The sequence below is a fragment of the Drosophila mojavensis genome, unplaced genomic scaffold (assembly GCF_018153725.1).
Source record: "Drosophila mojavensis isolate 15081-1352.22 unplaced genomic scaffold, ASM1815372v1 contig_16, whole genome shotgun sequence".
Lineage (NCBI taxonomy): Eukaryota > Metazoa > Arthropoda > Insecta > Diptera > Drosophilidae > Drosophila > Drosophila mojavensis.
In genome coordinates this window covers 1,596,817-1,618,406 of record NW_025318693.1, presented here as the reverse complement: position 1 = coordinate 1,618,406, position 21,590 = coordinate 1,596,817, and the positions used below count along the sequence as shown (strand labels likewise).

At 39.8% G+C, this 21,590-nt stretch overlaps 1 protein-coding gene across 20 annotated transcripts in view; it reads right to left on the bottom strand.

Moving 5' to 3' along the window:
• The window catches only part of LOC6573754 (protein lap4), a 74,669-nt gene that overhangs the window by 21,254 nt on the left and 31,825 nt on the right, over nucleotides 1-21,590 (bottom strand). For 14 of the 20 annotated variants that reach the window (XM_044007440.1, XM_044007439.1, XM_044007442.1 and 11 more), the window contains 13 exons: nucleotides 12,249-12,817; nucleotides 11,973-12,176; nucleotides 11,699-11,885; nucleotides 11,229-11,584; nucleotides 9,864-10,148; nucleotides 6,817-6,927; nucleotides 6,029-6,208; nucleotides 5,771-5,800; nucleotides 4,806-4,964; nucleotides 4,482-4,695; nucleotides 4,329-4,417; nucleotides 3,987-4,268; nucleotides 3,588-3,899 (listed from right to left, as the gene is read on the bottom strand). In XM_044007440.1, the coding sequence (XP_043863375.1) occupies nucleotides 3,588-3,899; nucleotides 3,987-4,268; nucleotides 4,329-4,417; nucleotides 4,482-4,695; nucleotides 4,806-4,964; nucleotides 5,771-5,800; nucleotides 6,029-6,208; nucleotides 6,817-6,927; nucleotides 9,864-10,148; nucleotides 11,229-11,584; nucleotides 11,699-11,885; nucleotides 11,973-12,176; nucleotides 12,249-12,817 (2,978 nt within the window). Of the gene's footprint in view, nucleotides 1-711; nucleotides 1,693-3,587; nucleotides 3,900-3,986; nucleotides 4,269-4,328; nucleotides 4,418-4,481; nucleotides 4,696-4,805; nucleotides 4,965-5,770; nucleotides 5,801-6,028; nucleotides 6,209-6,816; nucleotides 6,928-9,863; nucleotides 10,149-11,228; nucleotides 11,585-11,698; nucleotides 11,886-11,972; nucleotides 12,177-12,248; nucleotides 12,818-12,891; nucleotides 13,240-19,652; nucleotides 19,700-21,590 lie in introns of those variants that run through there. The other 6 variants (XM_044007453.1, XM_044007455.1, XM_044007456.1 and 3 more) reach the window with 6 other exon arrangements.

Here is a 21,590-nt window from a genome sequence, read left to right as displayed (position 1 = left end):
GTGCTGCGACGAGAACGATGTTTTCCCAACGCTTACGTACACGTGTACTGGTACAGGTACAGGCACAGGTACTGGCCCCGCCAGCATTTTGTTAGCCAATTAGCAATGTCGCTGTCTGATGATGAGGTGCATTTGCGTAGCTCTGGCCAATTTGCTTGATGGATGGAATGAGCTGCACATTGCTTGATGCAGCGTACTGAAAAAACCGAGTGTACAGCGAGGCGAAACAGAGACAAGGACAGTTAACAGGAATGAAAGAAAACAATGAGAGAACTCACAATGAAAACAAAAATGGACAAAATATGATAGCTGCATCTAGCAATCAGTCTAAGCGCTTTCAGTCCACCTTCAATGGAACTGCATTTCATTTGTAAGCCAACATACTACATAATTGCTTTCCCACTCTTTATGATAGACAGTCCCGTAATAATTTGCTGGCACGATTATAACATTAAGATTTCATTTATTGACATCAAAAATGCACACTCCATTATTCTATTAATCTAGCCATATGTGTCATTTAGACCAACAATAACTAACAAAAGAATGGAAATGAATATACAACCAAAAGATCAAATCAATAGTGAAATGCCTAAAAACATCAAATATCTTAGTTAATTAACTATTAACAAATTGGTTTCCAATAGCTGTAACATAATACATACGTATGATCCTAGACGTACGTGAAAATTGATTAACACTCAAATAGTATAATGTATATTTGGCTTTAGTTTTTTATTTCTTTTTTTTTTCCATCAAAATTGTGGGTCGTATGATATTTATCAATTAGTACTATTTGGTTGAGTATTTGGACCGTTTTTTGTGCCTGTCGCACAGTGATACACATATGTGTATGCACACACATATATATCAATAATATACAATAATAGACAGTATGTCATATACAAATACATACGACTCCTTAAACAGTGAATTTCAATACATTAACAGTATGTGAATAGTGGACCCCGCAAAATGGCGGCACAGGAATTATTAATAATTAGTTTATTTGCATTTTAAATAGGCCTTTTCATTATTCAATTAACAGGAGGGAATTTATGGAGTTTCCTCTTTTATGTAGTATACCTCTGCAGAGCATTTGTTTTATTTTATTTTATTTCATTGGAAACGTTAATGTAAATGCCGTAATAATACTTATTTACACTTTTGATTTTCTGAAGAATTTATTGTTTATAAGATTTGTAGAGAATTATAGATTGACTGCAATTTATTTGTAATTTAAAGTTTGCAATTATTTCATATTGATCTCTGCAAAAATATTTAATTTTCGGCGAACCGAAATTTTCTTTTTCCTAAGGTTTACAATTCACAGTGAGTCCTTTAGACATTCATATAGTTAGAGAGCTAGTCGGTGAGGGACTTTTGAAACCATTTGCTTTGATGAGTGCATTCAGTATTCTTAGGATTCAACATCGAGCGAACTTTCTGTCTCACGTATGGATATAGTTGTGCTGTGGCGCGTTTTGCAGGCCCGTAACTAGTAACTCATTGCCCATTGAACACGACAAGGCTTAGAATTTAAATGGCATTTAAGTCAGAGCGAATTGGCCATGCTGTTGCCTGTATTCTCATTTGTTGGCTTTCTACTTTATAAGTTCCTGTATTTTAAACTAAATACTCAGTCTTATGGTGGGAAACATCCGATTGTTAAGAAATGCGCTGCAATGATATCTACGCAAATCGTCAAGAAAAATGACAATTGCGGAACGAACCGAAAATGCGGAACGCAAGAAAAAACGCGAGGAAAACGTAAAATATAATAAAAAGAAATGGATAAAAACGGAAAAACAATATGTTGAAAAGCAGCGAACGGCGCGCATGTCATTGTGAGCAATAAAATGGAAGAACGAGAAGAAGATAAGAGAAACATTTTAATGGAAATTCCTTTCAGCAGATTTTGAATTACTTATATATAGAAATAGATATATCTATATATAAGTATATATGTATATGTATATATAGATAGGTATAAGTATTTGTATACACATTTATTATACGTGCCATCTATGCATAATATTATTTCTGTTCTCTTTGCCTACTACTGCCAATGCGAATTCAAATATTACTGGATTTAAGGTAAAATGGCATCCAGCAATAATAACAACAATAACAAAGAATACTAAGAACAATAACAACAACAACAACAACATCGTCAACAGGAAGAACAGTCATACAAAATAACAATGCCGCCCATGCCCAAGTAGCAGCCATCCAAAAGGTAACAATAAAGGCGCAAACAGAAATTGATATAAAATGTAAGTAGCATAAATAAAAGAACAACAACAACAACAACAACAATCGCAATAGCAACAACAATAACAGTGAAGCAAGCAAAACGAACGTAAGCTGGTATACTACCAGGTTCTTACGAATATCCTAATAAATAATAAATCGTGTGCTGCCATTTCAATAAATGTGGGCCATGTGGTCCCAGCCCCAATTCCCTGGCCTGACCCCAAACGGGAGAGAGACAGAGATATACCATATGCTACTATATAGGAGCTTGTGGCACAGCGCCCCGTTCGCATGCATTTGATCGCTATGCACTCCTACTCCCCAAGGTATCGATAAGTATGATTAAATAGTACAATATCGTATTAAATGAAAAATATAGCAAACAATATAAATGACATACAACACGATTTATAATGAATACACATGAGAGAGTCTTATGGTTGACTTCGCCAAGTCTTATTTTAGTTTGATTATATGCATTTCAGAATCAGAATTTGATAACGTTTTCTTTTCCAAATTAACTCTAAGCAAAGATTTGTTTTTCTAGTGTTTGGAAGAGAGAATATCTTTAAATTCTCATTGTAAAAATCAAAGTAATTAATGAACAATGAAGAATATGATTCAGATTTGTATATATACATTTTAAAGTTGATCCAAACATTAGATCTGCTGATTCATCCCGTTAGACAATTTTAATAATATTTCCATACACAAATCTGAATTATCAAATTTGACACATTTTTTTCCCACATTCTCTACGAGCTGAATATCTAATGCAAATACGAAACGGAAAAACAAATCACAATGAGGCTCAGAAAGTGTGTTATCAATGCGATGCGTTATGAATTTTGATTAGCTCGAGTGTTATTACGAATGAAATGAGTTAAGTTGAGGTACGAGTTGCATAAATTGTAAACATATTATTAAATGTAAAACACGGAACAGGCACAGTTAATAACAGACTCATCCACACCGACATGTATGTATATCTTAAAGGTCAGACGTTAGGAGAGTTATGGAAGAGAACAAACAAGCAAAGAAACAAAATATCTATATGTACATATAAATAAGTAAGGGTGAATAATTTTTGGGTATTTTGTTGGTGTTTATGCTCGAGTTGGTTGAATGCGCAGCAGTCACTAGCGCTGGTGTGTGTTAAGTGTTGCACAGTTAAATCAAAAGGACAGACGCATGTTGAAAAGATTTTAAACAATTGTAACACACTCACGCACACACATAAGTATATATGGACGTATAAGAAAGTACACACACATTTAGATAGACACACAAGTCAAAGTAAGTTAGCGAAAGACGTGCAGTTAAATACATACCTGTTGTTGTTGCTGGTTTGGCTGCTGGCTTGAATTTGTTTGTGTCTGAGTCTGGGGCTGGGGCTGGGGCTGGGGCTGACTCTGACTCTGTGCAGCAGCAATGGGTGCAGTGGCCGCGGCAGCGGTCGCCGACTCCGCCGGCAGCAGCGTCAGAGGTGCGGGCGTTGTGGGTGTGGTTGGATTTGTATCGAGCGTGTGCTTCGATATAACAACAGTCGTCGTCTTTTGTATTTTATCCTGCTCATGATGCTCTGATGGTGATTTCGGCGGTACAGTGGTGAAGGCGTCCGCAGCGCGCACAATTTCCAGCACCTAATTTAGTTTAAACACGACAAGTTGAAAATGCGTGGCCCAACAGGCCTCTGACCAGCCAGCTAAAGGTCAAGGACATTCACTTACCTTCTCCTGGGTGCTCTTCTCCTGGCCAATTGTTGCCACCTGCGTCTGCGGCTGCGGCTGCTGGGTTTGTTCTGCGTGAATGAGCGCCACAGTTTGCGCGGCAACTGTATCAGGCTGCCCCACATCTGCGCTCATCATCGAGCCAGCGGGTGGCGTTGGTGTTGTACGTATGGGCGATGGCGACCCATGCACCAGGGCAGCGGCTGCTGCTAAGCCTGTTTGGCTGGTGGGCTCTGGCATGGCAGCAATGTCTGGCTGCTGTGACGCGAATACATCGAAATCCTATAAGGGAGAGCAGGGTTTAAAGGATGCTGCCACTGGAAAGGCTAATTTCGGGCTCACCTGTCGCAGACGCTCCTCATCGTCGTGATCTAAGCTGGATATGCTCTGACTTTGACTAAGCTCCGAGCCCGTCTCTGAAGCCCGAGAACCTACAAAAGAGAAATTTGTGTGAATTCTACTATCGATGGACGCTTCGGTTGGCGTTTTACTCACCTTGACGACTGCCACCGCTGCAGGATGTAGACGAGTTAAAGCCGGTGCTCATGCCGCCTGCCTGACCAATGGAATGCATTAAACTCGATTTGTCGTAGCCCTTACAGACGACCAATTTAATTTCATTGCCAGCGTTGCGCAAAACGTTGACTGCATCTTGATGCGAGGCGCCCAGCAGCGAATGACCATTGACCTCCAGCAAACGCATGCCCACCTGGGGAGGGTAAGAATAAGTTAAGAATAAAGTTTTATTCAGTTCCCATCAATTGAATTTAATGAGCTCTCGCTTCTGTGCCCAACTGTCAAAGAAAGCCCAGTCATTACCTTAAGCCTTCCATCGCGTCGTGCTGCTCCCACTGAGTTAATTTTAGACACGAAGACGCCCTCGTCGGACGGATCCAGCGGATTACCGCGCTGTCCATTCAAGCCGCCCTTAATGTGCATGCCCAAGCGCTCACCTTCGGCCTTGGCAAGCAAAATTTCCTGCGATTTTCAACAACGGCAAAATAAACAATGGCATAAAAATTAGCATTGGCTTTGTTTGGGTGCTCAACATTTACAAATAGGAGCAGAGACTAAGGAAAAACAATTCAGTTGATAATGGCGCTTAGCAAAGCAGTGCAAACTTTTCCAGCGGCGGAGCAGAGCATTAAAAGGATGAAATATCCTGCCACTCGAAGTTTACAAATTTTTCACATCAGCGAACAGCAAACTTATATTCTCTACTTTTTCTCAAATTATGCAAATCGGTGTCTCATTAATTTTCCTATCCCATTTTGCTAAACTTAATAAGAATAAATTTACATATCATCTAATGGCGACTTCAAACATACTTTTATCTGTACAAACTTAAGTCTATCAATGCTATATCATCGTCTATTGGAATTGAAATCTATCATTTCTAACAACTAAGTATAATTTTAGCAAATAATAATCTAATCGCATTTATACAAATATTTTAAACTCTAAAAGCAATATCTTATGATAGATGTATTTTTCTTTTTAGAATGTTTCATCATAACTACAAAGATCTAATCAAATCGACTAGGAAATAAAACTTTTTTGATTAAATATATATATTAGCGTCTCTAGTCTAATTACCTTCATATGTCATCAAACTAAAAGCGTTATATACAAAACTATCATATGATCTAACTACAAATGATGAAAAATGAAAAGTTGAGGTGTGCTCGGCCTTATCTACATTAATTTTCAGGTGTGTGCATGTTTAAAAATAATCGTTAGCATTTCCAATTGTTGGCTGAGGGTTGAGCATTGAAATATCTTACCTCTGTGTTTATATAAACTACTTCTATGTGCTTTGCATCGTAAATGTTTTTTTTATAAGCAATCATAGAGCATAGATAAAAGAGAAGTATAAATAGGTTTTTCGTATTGACTTGAAGCTTACAAATTTGGATTTTTACAATAATATTCAGTACTAGTTATATATATTTACAGCATAAACTAATAAATAGCGTGGAAGCAAACTGAATACGAAAATTTTCTATAATAATATGCCTATAGGGTTTTCGTCTTAGGCTTACCTGGAAACCTGCTGGCAGCGGATCATGTTGTATGGTGAGTTTGATCTCATCTCCGGGCTTCAGCAGCTCCATAACAGCATCTTGGTGTGTGGCCTTCGAGACGTCTGCCTCGTTTACCTTCAATATGCGATCGCCCATGCGCAGTTTGCCGCATTTCGAGGCAATGCCACCGGGCACAATCTAGGAGTGGAATGAATAGATATTTATAGCGAGCATCTCAATAGTTTATCCTGTCTGACTAAGTGAGTGACAATCAAGGTTGATGGTTTCAAAAGTCTTAACAGTGAATCAATAATTTACAGCTAGTTTTCTGTCTTCTAATTTCAAGATTTTAAGGCATTTTCGTATTTTTGTATGAGCCCCCACAGCAGGTGGCACACATAGTTCAAAGAGCAAAAGTTACATTTTTAACAAAGTCCCTGCATTATAAATTATTGAATAGCTTTCACATATAATTAGTGACGTTCGGTTGGAGGAACGAGGGGTGAACTGTCACGTTTCAAATTGGAGGCAAAACTTCGTCCGGCCAGAGCCAAAGCTGGGTACCATTCGCTAGTGAGTGTTTTTATATGTGTGCTTTGAGTTCAGCAGAGCCCGCGGTTCATTTAATTGCTTGTAAAGATGCCGGCATGCGCTGTGAACTAATTGCGCAGTTCATTTGCAACCGCAAGTTGTGGCACGTCAATTGCTCTAATTTGAAAAGTTTGTCCCCAGTTTATAGAAACTACGTCCCCACCGCGCTGCAATTCGCTTTTCGGGTTTCGCTTTCCGCTTTTCGTTTGACTTACATGTGAAATAAAAATGCCCGGTTCGCGTGTACCAAATGGCACACAGGAGTGATCCGTGCCGCCGATGATGCTGAAGCCGAGTGAGCCTTGATTTTTGGGCAGCACCACTTCCTACAGAGACAACGAGATGCGATATAAGTGTTTGTTGCGGCTGGTATAGGTGTGCATAAGACTAAACAGATATAATACATAGCTACTAAATATTTAGGTGTTCTTCCTAATCTGAAACTTGTAGAGCACGTGGCGAAGGGTGCTTATGTGGATGGCCTCATTTATGAGTGTGATTGTGTGCAAAATTGTTGGTAATATTTACATGAACGAATTTCAGATCTCATGTTAATATAAAGGACAGAGCTTAGAAATAGAAATAGAAAGTGACAGACACAGGCATAGAGACAGAGACAAAGACACCAGGTTAACACCAAATCAAAACAAAAAGCCATGCAATTAACGCAATTCAACCAAAACAAACCAAACCAAACCAAACACAAACCATAGATATTAAACATAATTCAAAATAATATGTTATGCATTTAAAACAGCTTCAATGCATATCAAATGAGATTCAATAAGTTAAAATAATTATTTGGCATGTCGGCAAAGCCCCTGGTTTGCGGTTAAGTTTCAATCTAAATCCGTAGACGGAACATGTGTATGTATGTGTCTGCATATGCCAAACACAAGCTGCAACTTGTTTAAAAGTACTTTGAGCTGCCTGCGGTGTAGCACACACGATTTAAAATTCAAAACACGACACGACACGCACATGCACACACCCACACACACACACACACAGATTCTCGCACACACTCTTTTACTGTGAGTCTTTTATTAAACTGTCAAAGTATAATTTCAGTTTTACATTCATTAGCCGAGCGCAGACGACATGCATCAACACAAACAACTTTTCTTCTGCAGAAATAAACTGTATCTCAGATTGCTTAACTTGGCCATAACTTTTGGCAATTCACTAAAGCAAATTGGACTCTTTATTTGGGAATGAAGTGCCGCAATCGACGCCGTTGGCCAAATGACGTACAGACGACACTGCCAAACTGGCGAGGGCAAGTGCCAAGAAGTGAAATGAAAAACAATTAAATATTTTATTTATACTTTGAGTGCAAGTTGGCTTTCATGCTAGCCATTTGACAGGCGGATGAATGATAAACCCCACAAGTTTTGTTCAAGGGCTGACAATGACACCGCCCCCTATTGCACTCTGGGATCTCTCGGATACTTATATGTCTGTCCTGTCATTCAGCTCTGCTGCACTAAACGCACTTTTCGTGTATCTCCTTGTTCCGGCAATGCAATATTTAAAGCACTCTGTCTGCGCATAGCTTGCTCAGCTTAGTTATTCATGTAACAAGCGGTTGAGCAGCATCTAACACAATTGCACCAATTTGTATCTGCTCAACTGGGCTTTAAACGATTGCCCCCAAGGGGCTTTTGTTCTACGGTTTAAGTGGATGTAAACCATATGTAAGTGCTATAAATAGAACTCTTTACGTGAATTCCAAACAAGGATACTTGACAATTCGATCTCTTGTAACTTGAAACAATTTAGTTTGAATCAATTTCAACTCGTACAATGTTGCACAGTGTACACTGAATCAGCTAGAGCTATTGTTATCTCTGATATTTGTAAGACTTACTACCCTCTTCGACATATTTTCCATTTGTTGTTATTATTCTCATTGTATATAGTTATCTAATCTCTGACCTGCTGAAATACTAAGCAAATTTATAAATTATTGATTTTCTTGTCAGCTTTCATCTGATATCTCTATCAAGATCTTGAGCACATTATGGAATTTAGAATTATTTTTAATATGATGTGAGAGGTAAATGCTTTAATTCTTTTGCTACTAATGCTTCCAGACTCAAACTCGTTTCTCATCAAAGTTACAGTTGTATTTGTGAATAGAGAGAGGTCTGACTTCGAACGAAAAGTAACGCAAATTATTATAGACAATCGTATGAATGCGAATTATATTTAGCAATTGATTATAAATTACCAAAATTATAATAATTTTTTTTATTATACTCGCATTTAGAATGCGATAAAAATTTCAGTTAATTTAAATAATAGATTCTTAAATACGTTGGTTAGTAAATATCAAATCATTAGGCTTTTAATTAAATGCACCAAAATCTAATTGAATAATTATAAATCATAAATTGCATGCACCATTGACCAATCGATAATCCTAGGCGATTTTATCGATAACAATATTAATGGGTTGTTATGGAAGACCATTGACCAACAACAACGAAACTATAAAAAAATATTACACTTTTATTTAAATTAGTTCGATGTGCGTGTTTTGCATAATGCTTAATGCATTTCAATTACAGTTATTCAATCATGTGCATTGGAAAACGCATAGTTCAAACGCTTCAACATGGGATTTGAAGGATTCTTGGATCTATGATGGAGCGTTCGCCGTGCATCTCAAGCAAAGAGGAGTTTTCTTTCGATCAAATCATTTCGTTTGCAAAAACGCACAAATCATTTTATTTACAATGTATATTCATATAGGTTTTATATAGGTGCTTAACGGCTATACAAATAAGATGAGGGCCAAACAAAAAAAAAAAAAAGAGAATAGAGCCAATTACATTCGTATACAATAAAATTAAATGGTGTTTTGGTGGCTGTATGTGTATGTGGGTGGGCGGGTGTGTATGTGTGTGTGTATGTGTTTATGGTGTGCAAAAGTATGTGAAAAGAAACTCTCATCCTGGTTGTTGATTGCGTGTGCAATGAGCAGCTTAATGATGCCCCATGGGGCGCCTCCACGCATGGCGCTACACGAACATTTCTCAAAATTTCCGCTGCGTTCGGGAGAGTTTCGAGCCATTCAATACACAGAGTTTATCGTGTACAAATATATATATAGATTAAAAGATATATATATATATATATATATGTACATTTGACAACTTTGGTATCTTTTGTTGGCATTTTTCTAATATTTTGATTGTTTTTTTTTTTTTTTTTTTTTTTTTTGCGTTTAGTGTATGCGTGATGTTGTGATAGTCACCTCACTGATCAATGGCTCCGCCAGCTGATTGTCGGTGATGCGCGTCATCACAGTTTCCGTGAATGTGGACTTGGTGATGGTCTCGGTGACGCGACCTATCTCGGTGGGCGCGGCTGGGAACATGGGTAAGTCTGGTTGCGGTTTGTTAACATTCACGGTGACAGCGCTGACGCCCACCTCGTTGGGCCGTGCCACATGCACCTGATGCTGACTGCCGCCGCTGAGAAAATGTGCCGGAATCATCGCCTGAAAATCATCGCTGGTCAACGGCCGGAGTGATGAGGGCTGCTCGTTGTCGTAGATGGTTGATTGTTTTTTTTTTTTTTATTTTCAGTTTCAATTTGATTTGGACAAGTTTTTTGGATTTGGATTTTTTTTTTTTTTTGGTGGAAAGTTCATTTTTAAAGCAACATTTGGTTTTATAGAAAAAGAAACAAAAATATGTTGGTTTTTGTAAATTTCGTTACACAGTTTTTGGATTTTGGGTCTAAAAGCTAAGCTAAACTTTCTAACTGTAGATGGTATGAATGTGTGCCGTTTCATAAATATATAAATATATATATATTTATGTTATATATTGTATGTATGTATATACACAGTTTCTGGCCAGCTAGACCTGCCCTTAACTGGGCTCTTCAATCTCAGTGCATACGTACGCTATAAGCCAAGGACAAAAAGAAGCAACACAAAAATTGCTTGTGCATACTTATCTATGTACTTATAGAAATGCTTGGGGGGTAATATGAGACCAAAAAATGACAAGAAGTAACAAGATAAAACACGAATAGGAGGAGCGCGCACAGGGCACATGCAAAACAAACACAAACAAATTTCGTAAATATATGTAGATATATATATATAGTATGTACTTATATTGTGTTTATGTAGTAGATATGTATGTGTGTTGGCTAAGAGCTAGGGTTATAGGTTGATAAACTGGCAGATACGAGTATGTATTAGCACAATTAGATATACAATATATTTATATAATTGTATTGTATATAAAAATGAGTTCGTTTAAGGAGGAGTGTTTATGTGTTTATCAACAACAATTTGCATGAATCCTTGGGCATCTCACCTGCGCGCCAGTTGGCCAACAACCATGCCTAGACTTACCTGCTGGATCTGAATCGATTCGAGTCGAGTCGACTTGACTTGACTTGACCAACTGTCGCGCAAGTTCTTATGGTTTTTAGTGTTGGCCTGAAAGTTACTTAAGGCTAAGCCTGAGCATGGATTAGGGAACGAACAAACGAGCTTATGATCAACATTAAGATGGCGTGCAAACAACTAGACAGTCGATTAAAACTAGGACACTAACAGAGCTACGATTAACCACTACAAAGTATTCGCTTGTTATCCTACCTGAGCCTCGCCAGAGTCGCCGCTGCTGGTGGACGCGGCGCCATTAACCGGACCATCGCCATCAGCATGAGGCACTGAGTTGGTGCGACGTGGCGCTGGCACCGGCTGGCCCGTGGATTTGTCAATGTGCGCAGCTGAAGCTGGAGCTGGAGCTGCGGCTGTGGCAGCTGTTGCATAAGCTGGAGCAGCATTGACAGCAGCAGCTGTTGCAAATCCGTTGGTTTTATTGCTCGGCAGCGTATTACTATTGCTGTTGTTATTATGAACGACGCCAGTCGTCACAGTTGCCGCCGGCGTGCTGGCCAGTGTGTTGTACTTGTAGGGCTGCTCGTCGCCAACAGAGCGTCCAAAGTTTGCTGCTCGACAGAGAACGAGAGAGACAAAACGAAAAAGAGATGGGTGGGAAGGAGGGGTGGAAAAAGTTAACAAAGTTAAGAGAGCGAAGCATTGAGGCGTGAACAGATTCTAACCTGGTCGATTGGCCAGATAGCCGGACGGGCTCAATGAGTTGAGCACGGCGGGACTGCGCGGACTCAGTGGCGGTTCAAGTGGGCCGCGGTATTCGCGCTGTAGGACGAGCCGCACGAACCGCTGCGGCTCAGTGAGGCAGGCAACAGCCGCGTCGTGATGGGCCTGCGTCATGTCGTTGCCGTTAATCTGCGGTAGAAAAAGGTGTTTTCGTTCATACAATGAAATGCAATTAGCGTCTGCCACTTATCCCAAAGCAAGGCTCGATTCACTCACCGCCATCACACGGTCTCCGACCATGATTTTGCCATCGCGATGCGCCAGACCGCCCTCGGTAATGCGCGATATGAAAATCCCATCGCAGTCATCCTTGAATGGCGGTGAACCCTTGCCGCCGGCTATGCTGAAGCCTAGTCCCTGCCCAATCTGATCGCGTATAAGCGTCGTGTGCAATTGAATGAAGCTCAACGGCGCCAAATCCTGTTGTGAGACAACAAACGTCAGTAAAACTGGATTACAAGTCTAGGGAAAACGTCGGAATGTACTACTTACTACTTTGCCATTTTCTTGCAGCATGCCATTCGTGGCTGACGAGGGCGTGGCAAACACATTGGCCGAATGTGCATGGGCAGGTGGCAGCTGTTGCAACTGATGCACTGGCTGCTGCTGCAGCTGCTCTGGAACTATTTGAATGGGCGGCGGAATGTAGCGCTCCTGTGTGACAGCTGGAGCTTCGGCCACCAGGGGGCGTGTCTCTACAGAGATCTGCGAGACGCTGCCATCTTCGCTGAACACGGGATGGCCAATCAGGCGTGTCACCTCGCGCTGCACCACCAGCACCAGCACCGCGCCACAGGCCTTGAGCACCTGCACAGCCTGGTAATGATCCGCATCCACGACAACAATGCCGTTCACTTTGAGCACCTTGTCGCCGACCTTGAGGCCGGCCAGATCGGCGGGACCCCCCTCGGTTACGCGCGATATGAAAATGCCATCGTCATCGCCCTTGAAGGGCGTCGAGCCCTTGCCACCGGCTATGCTCAGGCCCAAGCCCGCCGTGGTGCGCTCAATGTGTATCTCGTACTGCTCCAGGCGCAGCTCCGTCACGCCATCAATGTTATCTGCAAGAGAGAGAATACATTATTCAGTATGCATTCGAGATGTTCGTATCCTCAACTACTCCACAAGTGTTTACCGAACTGCTGCCTGTTTCGCTCATAGTCCCGCTCTAGGGGATCGTAGCTGGTCACGATGCGCACGTGCTTGCCTTTGCGCCGCAACGAGCCGCCATTCGAGGAGGCCAGGGAGCTGCGTAGGCTGCCCGTGGCGGGACTGTTACGTCCACTGCCGCCGGCGGCCATCAAGGAGCTCCCATTGTTGCGCTGTGCGCTGCGGGGCAGAGTGTTGTTGCCCTCCTTGACTTTTATTTTGACATTGAACATGATGCAGCTTATGAGTTTCTACTTGAATGCACTTTCAATATGCGCTGCTTGGCATCATTCTAGCTCTACGATTGCAATTGAAGAATCACCCTGTTTGTTTGCTAAAGAAACCCTTTCATTTGAATGCGCTTTGCAATAAGAAGCCAACCACACCACACTCGCACGCCCTTTACTTGAACTGATGTGCATTTGATTGGAAAATTGCATAAAATAAATTTCAGCAGATTGTTAAAATTATTAAATAAAATATGTTTTTATTGCCAATACATTCGAATCGGCAGACGCCATAGACGAAGTTGAATTTATATGCATTGCATAAATTACACATTAATGACATCAAAATTTCCCAGCAAATTTAATGGCCAAAAATGTTTTGGCCAAGCGAAAAGTCTGCAGCTGAGGCCCCACTCAGGGGCCAATAAACGAGCAACTGGAGAGCAGACGAAGCCACCTTCGTCGGCCATAAAGCCAACGACCTTGAGCCAGAACAACATCAGTCCAGGTCTGCCCTGAAGCGACTTTTGTATAATAATTAAATAAATTAGGACTCGGAGAGCTCCAGGGAGCAGCTCCAGCTCGTGCTGCTCGTTGTCTACACCTTGGCTATAACTGTGAACAACTGTGAACTTGGCTGATTTGCACTCAATAAATCCGTCCGCAGTTTGCCAAACTTATTTTGGTTTTAATGACTGTGGCGCGTCTAATGGCGTGAGCCGCTTCACATTTATAATTTCTCTCGTTGTGCGCAAATATTAATTGAAGTCTGCATTTTAGATGTATTCGTATTCAAACAGACAACAGTTATTTGCGCTGTAATCGATACCCCGCATATAAATTATTAAATTCCACTTTTTTTTTTTTATTACTATATCTTCAGTTTAAATTCGCCCACAAAATAAGACTGTCCTGATGTTATCGTTATAAATTGGCAATTATTTATTTTGTGCTCCGCTTGAATTATTTGAGAACGCTTTTTATTTAAATCATAAAACAACGAATGCCGACGACTGATAAATAATACGGCAATAAATGCGAAAAGATTTTCATTTCTTCTTCAGCTTGTTGAGCGAATGTGTGAAATGTTCAACAATTTCACTGATGTCTGTGCCATATGAAAACATTTTATGGCTTTACACACGCACACACACACACAAGCACATAAATGCACGCATACACGTGCACACAAATTGTGACTTGAAAGTAAAGCCATGAAGAAATCTTTGCACTTTTGTTTAAAGCCCCCAAAACACACGCATAAACAACTTAGATCTTCAGCACTCCAAAAGTGAAATACTCTTGCTGATAAAACTTTTATCATAAGAGTAAAGAAATTATTTTAAAATCTAATATGAAAATAAATAAATTTAAATAGTTGGATAAGCCTAATATCTTTAAAGAGAGCAGAGAGTGGATCAAATTTAAATAAATATAATATAATATATTATTCTTTGTAATATCTCATCAGTGGACATTTTTTAAGTCGAATTGGAATCAATATGTTCATCGAATTTTTTCTGAGAAATATTTAATTCGCAAGCAGAAACATAAACTAGCAAGCATGATGAGCAATCATAAGAAATAACGAAAATATATTCGACTGGCTTTGGCTAACTCAAGTCCGGTAACACGAATTGACTGTGAGTGTGAGTGTGTGTGTGTGTGTGTGTGTGGTTATCTGTGCTGCAGCAGCTGCCAATAAGTAGGCAACAAGTGTATAGCTGGTTGCCATGATTCGAGCTTATTTGTGCAGATTGAAAATGTCTGTTTCCAGCCTTAGGCTACTCCAAAAGCCATATGCCTCATGATTCCGTATGAAAGACAAGTAAATTATAATAGTTAAGAAATGGAATCATAGAATTTTGGTATGCTTTTGCCTAATGGCAGCTGCATAATCAGCACGTGGATATATAAGTAATAGAATGTTTACTGACATGAAATTCCTCATTCTATTTTGCCACGTTTCGAATCTCTCGCAAAAAATAAACAAACTCTCTTCAAGAGTTGAGGCTTTTGTGAGTAGCCCAAATATTTGGTCCGCACACATGTTAGCGTGTGGAGCAGTTGCCATTTCCATGCACTCAAATAAACATTTGAAAATTTTACGACGCCCTTCATACATTTGAGTGTGCATTTAGGTATAAGTATTTTAAAGATGCTCAGCGACCGTTGCGCTCAATGAAGTGCGTAAAGGAGGGGCGGGCCGAATAAATAAATGAGAGGCAGGCACTGTGGGGAGCATGAATTTAAATGCACAAAAAAATAAGAAAAAGAATAGAGATCCAAATGGAGCAACGCATAAAATGCGCGGGTAAAACTCATTAAAAGCGCTGCTGGGAAAACCTCTAAACAGCAACAGAGCGCGATTCCCCGAACGCATTTTGAATATGAGAAAATGTTCGTCTCTGCCTACGTGAAGTACAGCTGGCAAATGCCAAATCAATGCGATGTGACGACGACTGTGACGCGTTTTGCTTATTTATATGTAAATGACCTGGCTCGAAGTCTGAATGTCAAAACACACGTGTGTGTGAGTGTGTGTGTGGACCACATGTCAGAAACCCAGGGAGTTACTAGGTCTGCGTCTGTGGCTCCTAGTCCCTGGCGCCTGGCCTCCAGCTCAGATGCAAAACTCATATTTCACATGTAGGACAGGCTTTGTGTCCAGCCATGTCGTGCATATCCTCTCTCCGGCCATTGACAGCCGGGCAGCTGGACAGCCGGACAGCCGGACACACGTCTCCGGCTTGAGTCCAAGTTCACTGCTAGGCGACCCGCATGCCTCAGAGTTTGCTTGTTGAAATGCTCGCATTATTTCTGTTGCTTCTGGCGGACCATTGACATATTCTCTTTATGACACAAGTCGAACTTGCTGGGAAAACTTGAAAAAACATTTTCTTTATGCAAATTTAATGGACGCATGTCACAGACTTATGCCAACCGAAGAGCCGGGCACTTGTCTCCCCCACAATTGAATTTTCATTTATATTCTGACTACTGTCAATTGATCCACAGGCCTTTATATACCCAATGCCAATGACCGCAAACGTAAACGGCTTAATTGCATTCTATTTGGCTTTCGATATTCTGCTCTTTTCTTTTTTAAGGCTAATAGCAAAAGATCAAGTGCCTAATTGCACTTAAAGAGCTTTCGATGAGCACGTGAGCTGGCTCCGCCCTGTGCCCGGCCGTGAAAATTCATGTGGCAGGGCTCAGTCTGCAGCCGTTGTGATAAATTGCCGGCCATGTTGCGGGAGCTCTTGACAAATTGTAAGTGTATGGCTATCAAAATCCAGCGGACCCAAACAGTCGAGCGACGCTTTTAAATGCGGTGCCACAAACTAATGAATCACAATTTTTGTGGTGGCATAAAAACGTTGACTTATTGTCATAAAGCCAAGCAAAAAGTTGCACTTTGTTATCTGCAGCAGCGAAACGCGTAGATGCTTTAATAGCAAACGCTGAATGTTGCTTTGGCCAAACAGTGGAAAAGTTTGCAGAATAAAAATTTTTATTTTCCATATTTTCATTTCAAATTTATGGGTTCGACAGATGAACAGAAGACGACCTGCGATACGGGCTAGCTATATATTCTGACATGAGTTACACATTTCATCACCAAATCGAACGACCCATCTAGGTGTATAAGAAAAACAAAACATATCTTTGTGTACAACTTTTCGATAGGTGCTAAAGCGTTCTACGTATTTTGAAACGAATCGGCCCGAGAAGGGGTGCGCTCGTTCATATCTAATCGGGTGGCCGTATACAGGTATGACAACAATAACTTTGGAATGCCTAAAGCCACGCTGATAAGCGCATAAAGGCAGCAGAAACAGAATCACAAAATATAAACAGAAACAAACAGCGTTGACGCGACGCACGGCACAGCTCTGGAAATTAAATTGGGGTCTGCGATAAGGCAGCAAAAATTGGAAAACTGAATCATTACGACATATTTGGGACGGCGTACGGCACCAACATTACACCAGCCCAAAGTCAAGCGTTAGTTAATGACCTTGGTCCACCTGTCGTATGCGTAATTTTGAGTAAGGGCCCCATACGCCATCGGCTTATCAATGATTACGGTGCGATGGACAATTGAAATTGATATTATGGCATGAAGAAATGAAATACAATGCACGCACGCACAGAATGGCTGCAGGTGTGTGAGTGAGTGCATAGGTGTGGGTAAGCGTGTGTAATAGGTTAAGCGATGACATCATAAGTCCATTAATTTTCAGCTCAATTTAACGCATTATTCGCAAACCTGACAACTGTTTTTGAATGAACTAGAAGTGCAATAAAAACTACAAACTGATTTCAGTATGCAGAAGCAAGCATACTAGAAATTATAACTGATCCATTAAAGCCAACTTTTTTTTGGGAAAAATGAAAATTGTTACACGTTAATAGCGTTCAATTTAATTGAACGTGCGATATAAACTGCATGCAGAAATAGAGAAAAAAAATGAACGCTGTGTGCAGAAACAGAGCAAAAAGCAACGAAAAGTGGATTTTAATTAGTTTCACTTTTTCAGTTTTTTTGGCTGACTGACAATTTGAAGGTTTATTTCGAACTTGAAATGGATGGAACAGACAAAAAAAAATCCAAATTAATCGGATGCTTATAGCACATCAAATTGGAACTGATTAAGCGAAGAATTCAAGCTACTATCATGAGTCATAGTAATTTATTTGAGTGCCGAAGAAGGGTATTTGAGAATTGATTTAATATTTTGCAACACCAACGAATCGTAAGGTTAAGCACATTAAAACGGCATTTGACTTGACGATCGCTATTAGCACAGAGTGAACAATATTTGTTCGCTGACATGTTGCCTATTCACACGTCAAGCCAACCTCCCCTCCCCCTCGCTCTGGCACAGCCTGTAGCAATAAGGCTTCTAGTATTTCGCGGATTTGGAATATTTTCTCGCTTTGAATGTAATGCAAAATCGTGTGACATAACCATTTTCGCTTCCGCACTCGCCGCCTGCCGCCTGCCGCCCGCTGTTCCTGTCGGTTACGCAGTTTGTTTTTCTATTTTCTTTCCATTTTTTTCTAAGCCATATTTTTCTTAACTGGCGTTTATTGCATTTTTCGTGTTTAATTTGAGTGCGCGAAATGTCGAATTATCGAAGCCAACAACAAAGAGAGCTGACTGACTGACAAAACTCACAAAACGAAACTGCTTAAGCTGTTCGAAAAAAAAAAGAAATGAAGAAAGAACAAGTAAACGATTCGATAATGGAATATCCATCAAAATGCCGATAGTTTCAATTGTTGCCTGCAGCAGCAGCAACAACAACGTGAGCAACAAATAATAATCCAACAAGAGTGTTTTGACATAGCAAAAGGGCATTTTAGCAAACAAACAATGCAAACACGCACAGTGCAGAAATTCAATAAGGGCCCAGCGTGCAATCAGCAATACAATACATAAAATCAATTGCATTGCTTTGGGCTTATCAACGGTTTCGGTTTATTTATTGGCCAACCCGAGTACTGAGTGGGTGGGGCTGGGGCAGCCAGGGACAGCAGCAGCCACACACTTTAAGAAATCACAATGCGGACTCTGATGGCAAATGCAGCGTATTGTTTGCCAAAGCAATGCAAAAAGGTACTGAGCAAATGTTGATTGTGCTTGTGAGGCAGCTAACCCAAATAAAAGGCAAAAGGAAGGAAGGCAACGAGCAGCGAGTAAACCGGATATGCACACTACACACACACACACGCACACACACAGGCACACCAATATGCAAAAGGAGATAAACTTGGCATATTTGTCATGTGCAAATATATAAAGAAAAAGAGAGAGAGATAAAGACCCAAAAGCGAGAGGGAGATCTGTAAGAGCTAGAGCTAGATAGAAGTCTGTGACTATATAAACAACATACAAAATTTCCTTTCAAGCTCGCTCTTTTTTCTGCGTATTGCATTGCAGCCAAAATGCAAATAGCGGAAGCTGCTGAAGCTCCAAGGCAGCCAGCAAGCAGCTCATGTGCCACGGTCTAACCTTGAGCAGCTAAATCGACCTTGCCACAAGCGCCAGCGCCTTACACTCTGCATATTTACACTTGAAATTCAATTAGGGCTAACGCTGCGTATACGCGATGCAAGTGTCGGCCGACAGAAAGTGTCTAATCAGTGGCTAGGTAGCCGCAGCTCAATCGATAAGCAGCAACAGCAATTCGCACTCGTTTGCAAAGTGTAATATGCATGTGCATATATATATATATAAAAGTATACATATATATTTAACATACAACTGTTTTTTTTACATCTTGCTTTTCGTTTTCGGGCCTCTGACTAAGTCAAGGTATGTGAAGTTTTTGACTTCAATGTTATTATTGCCATTGTTTTGGCTCCCAAGTGGGCGAGTGTGTGTGCGAGTGAGTGGCTTTGCTTGCGTCTGCGTGTGCGTGTGTGTGTGTGTGTGTGTGTCTACTCAGCAGGCGTTAATAATGATAAACAAATAATAGTAAATGCTATTTGTATGGAACTCAAGACAAACGCGATATATATAGCGCGCGCTCTCGCGATGTTGACAAAACGCCAGCGTTACTAAAAAATGACTAAAGTCGGCGGCAAATGGGCAAAGTGTCGAGACCCAGACCCAGAGGCAGACTGCCAATTGCACTCACTCACTCACACTCTCTCTCTCTTTCGCTTGCCCTGCACTGCTCTCTTTCTTTCTGCCTCTCTCTCTCTATCTCTCTAGTAAGCAACCTGTGTACTCACAGTTCACACTCACACACACACAGAGGTAGCTACTCGACATTTGCCATAATGAGGCGGCTGATTTCAGCTTCAGTTTTCAGTTTTCCGTTTTTTATTTATTTCATTTTTTACACTTTCTCAACTTGTTGCGCTCTTCATAGCTGTCGCTCTTTTTCGCTTTGCTCATTTGCCTCTTTAATCTTTCCCCTTTCCCCCCCGTTTCTGCTTCGTGAGTGCTCACACTGAGTTTGCTGCTGTAGTTATCTACCCCGCCCCTTTTCCGCCCCACATGTGTATTTTATCAGCTTTTGCAAGCCAGCAAACAGATAGCGCACGCCGATAGCCCCCAGGCCCTATATATAGGCGCGGTACTGGCCCTAATTATTAGAGTTGCGTGTCTGTGTATTTATAGACCGAATTTCCAGCGCTTGTTTACCTGTTGCGCACATCTTTGCCTCCCAAACTCTACTTTTTATCGTAACGCTCTTTTAATGGGCCTGCGAGATAATGAAATCTTTGTTTCCGCACTTAACTCGAATTGGTACTCGACCAAGTCTTGAACTGATTGCAATTAACGCGCTTGAATACAGCCAGAACTGACCTAAGATGTTGTAAGAGAACCGAATATCCGAATAAATTCGATTTCATGTATATGTGGATGTTTACAGTCTTTAGCAATATAAATTATATCATTGATATTATAAACGAATGTTTACTTTGAAAGTATTTGATACTAAAAAAATTATTATTGCATTTGATAGATAGATAATTGATCTAATTCATTATACATTTCTCTTAAGGATACAATTTTTGAAATACGTTGCGCAGGAAACCTTTTACATAAGTTTTCGAAACTTCATAAAACTAATTTATCATATTAGAAAAGAAATATAGTTTTGCTCTATTAGGCCACTCAAATATTAAATTTATAATTTAATGTGAATAAATATTAAAAAAGACAAAACAAAAAATAAAAATAAATAAATAAATAAAATAAAAAAACATTACTAAAATATTAGTTCAAAAAATATATATACAAAAGTAATAAGATTTAAAAAAAAAAAAATAATAATAATAATAATAATAATTAAAAACAATAAAAAATAAATAAAATAGATATTAATAGATTAAACAAAATTAATAATAATAAAAAAATAAACAAAATACAGTTTTTCAAACTTTAGCATATTTTATACTGTCTAAAAATTTCGTTGATTTAAAAATTTTTATGATCTCTGTAAACTAAAGCGAATCATAGATTTTAATCTCCAGTCAATATAAGGTAATTATAGCCTCTTTCTGCCGAAATGTAAAGATTTTAAATCCATGATCTCAATATAAACCCAAATTGAATAATTATATACAATAAATTAACTCAATCGTTTTATGAGTCAAAAGTAGAAAGAGTAGAAAAGAGACATTCGCTTCAACTGTGAATTGTTGATGGTTAAGCAGAAAGATAAGATCAACTAACTACAAACAGTTGAATTCTTCATGGCAATATATAAAGAGCTCGTTTTGTAGATTGCAGATTGTAGAAAATAAATTTCACTTGATGTTATTGTCTAATACTTTTTCTCTCGCACCTAAACAGACATGAGACTTCTAGAAGAAATCAATTTTATACAATTTTTACTATATGTTGTCTATATCAATTGCAATCAAGCATATATATAATATATTCATAGTTTATAAATAGTAAATATGATAATTATAGTTAAATGAGAAATGA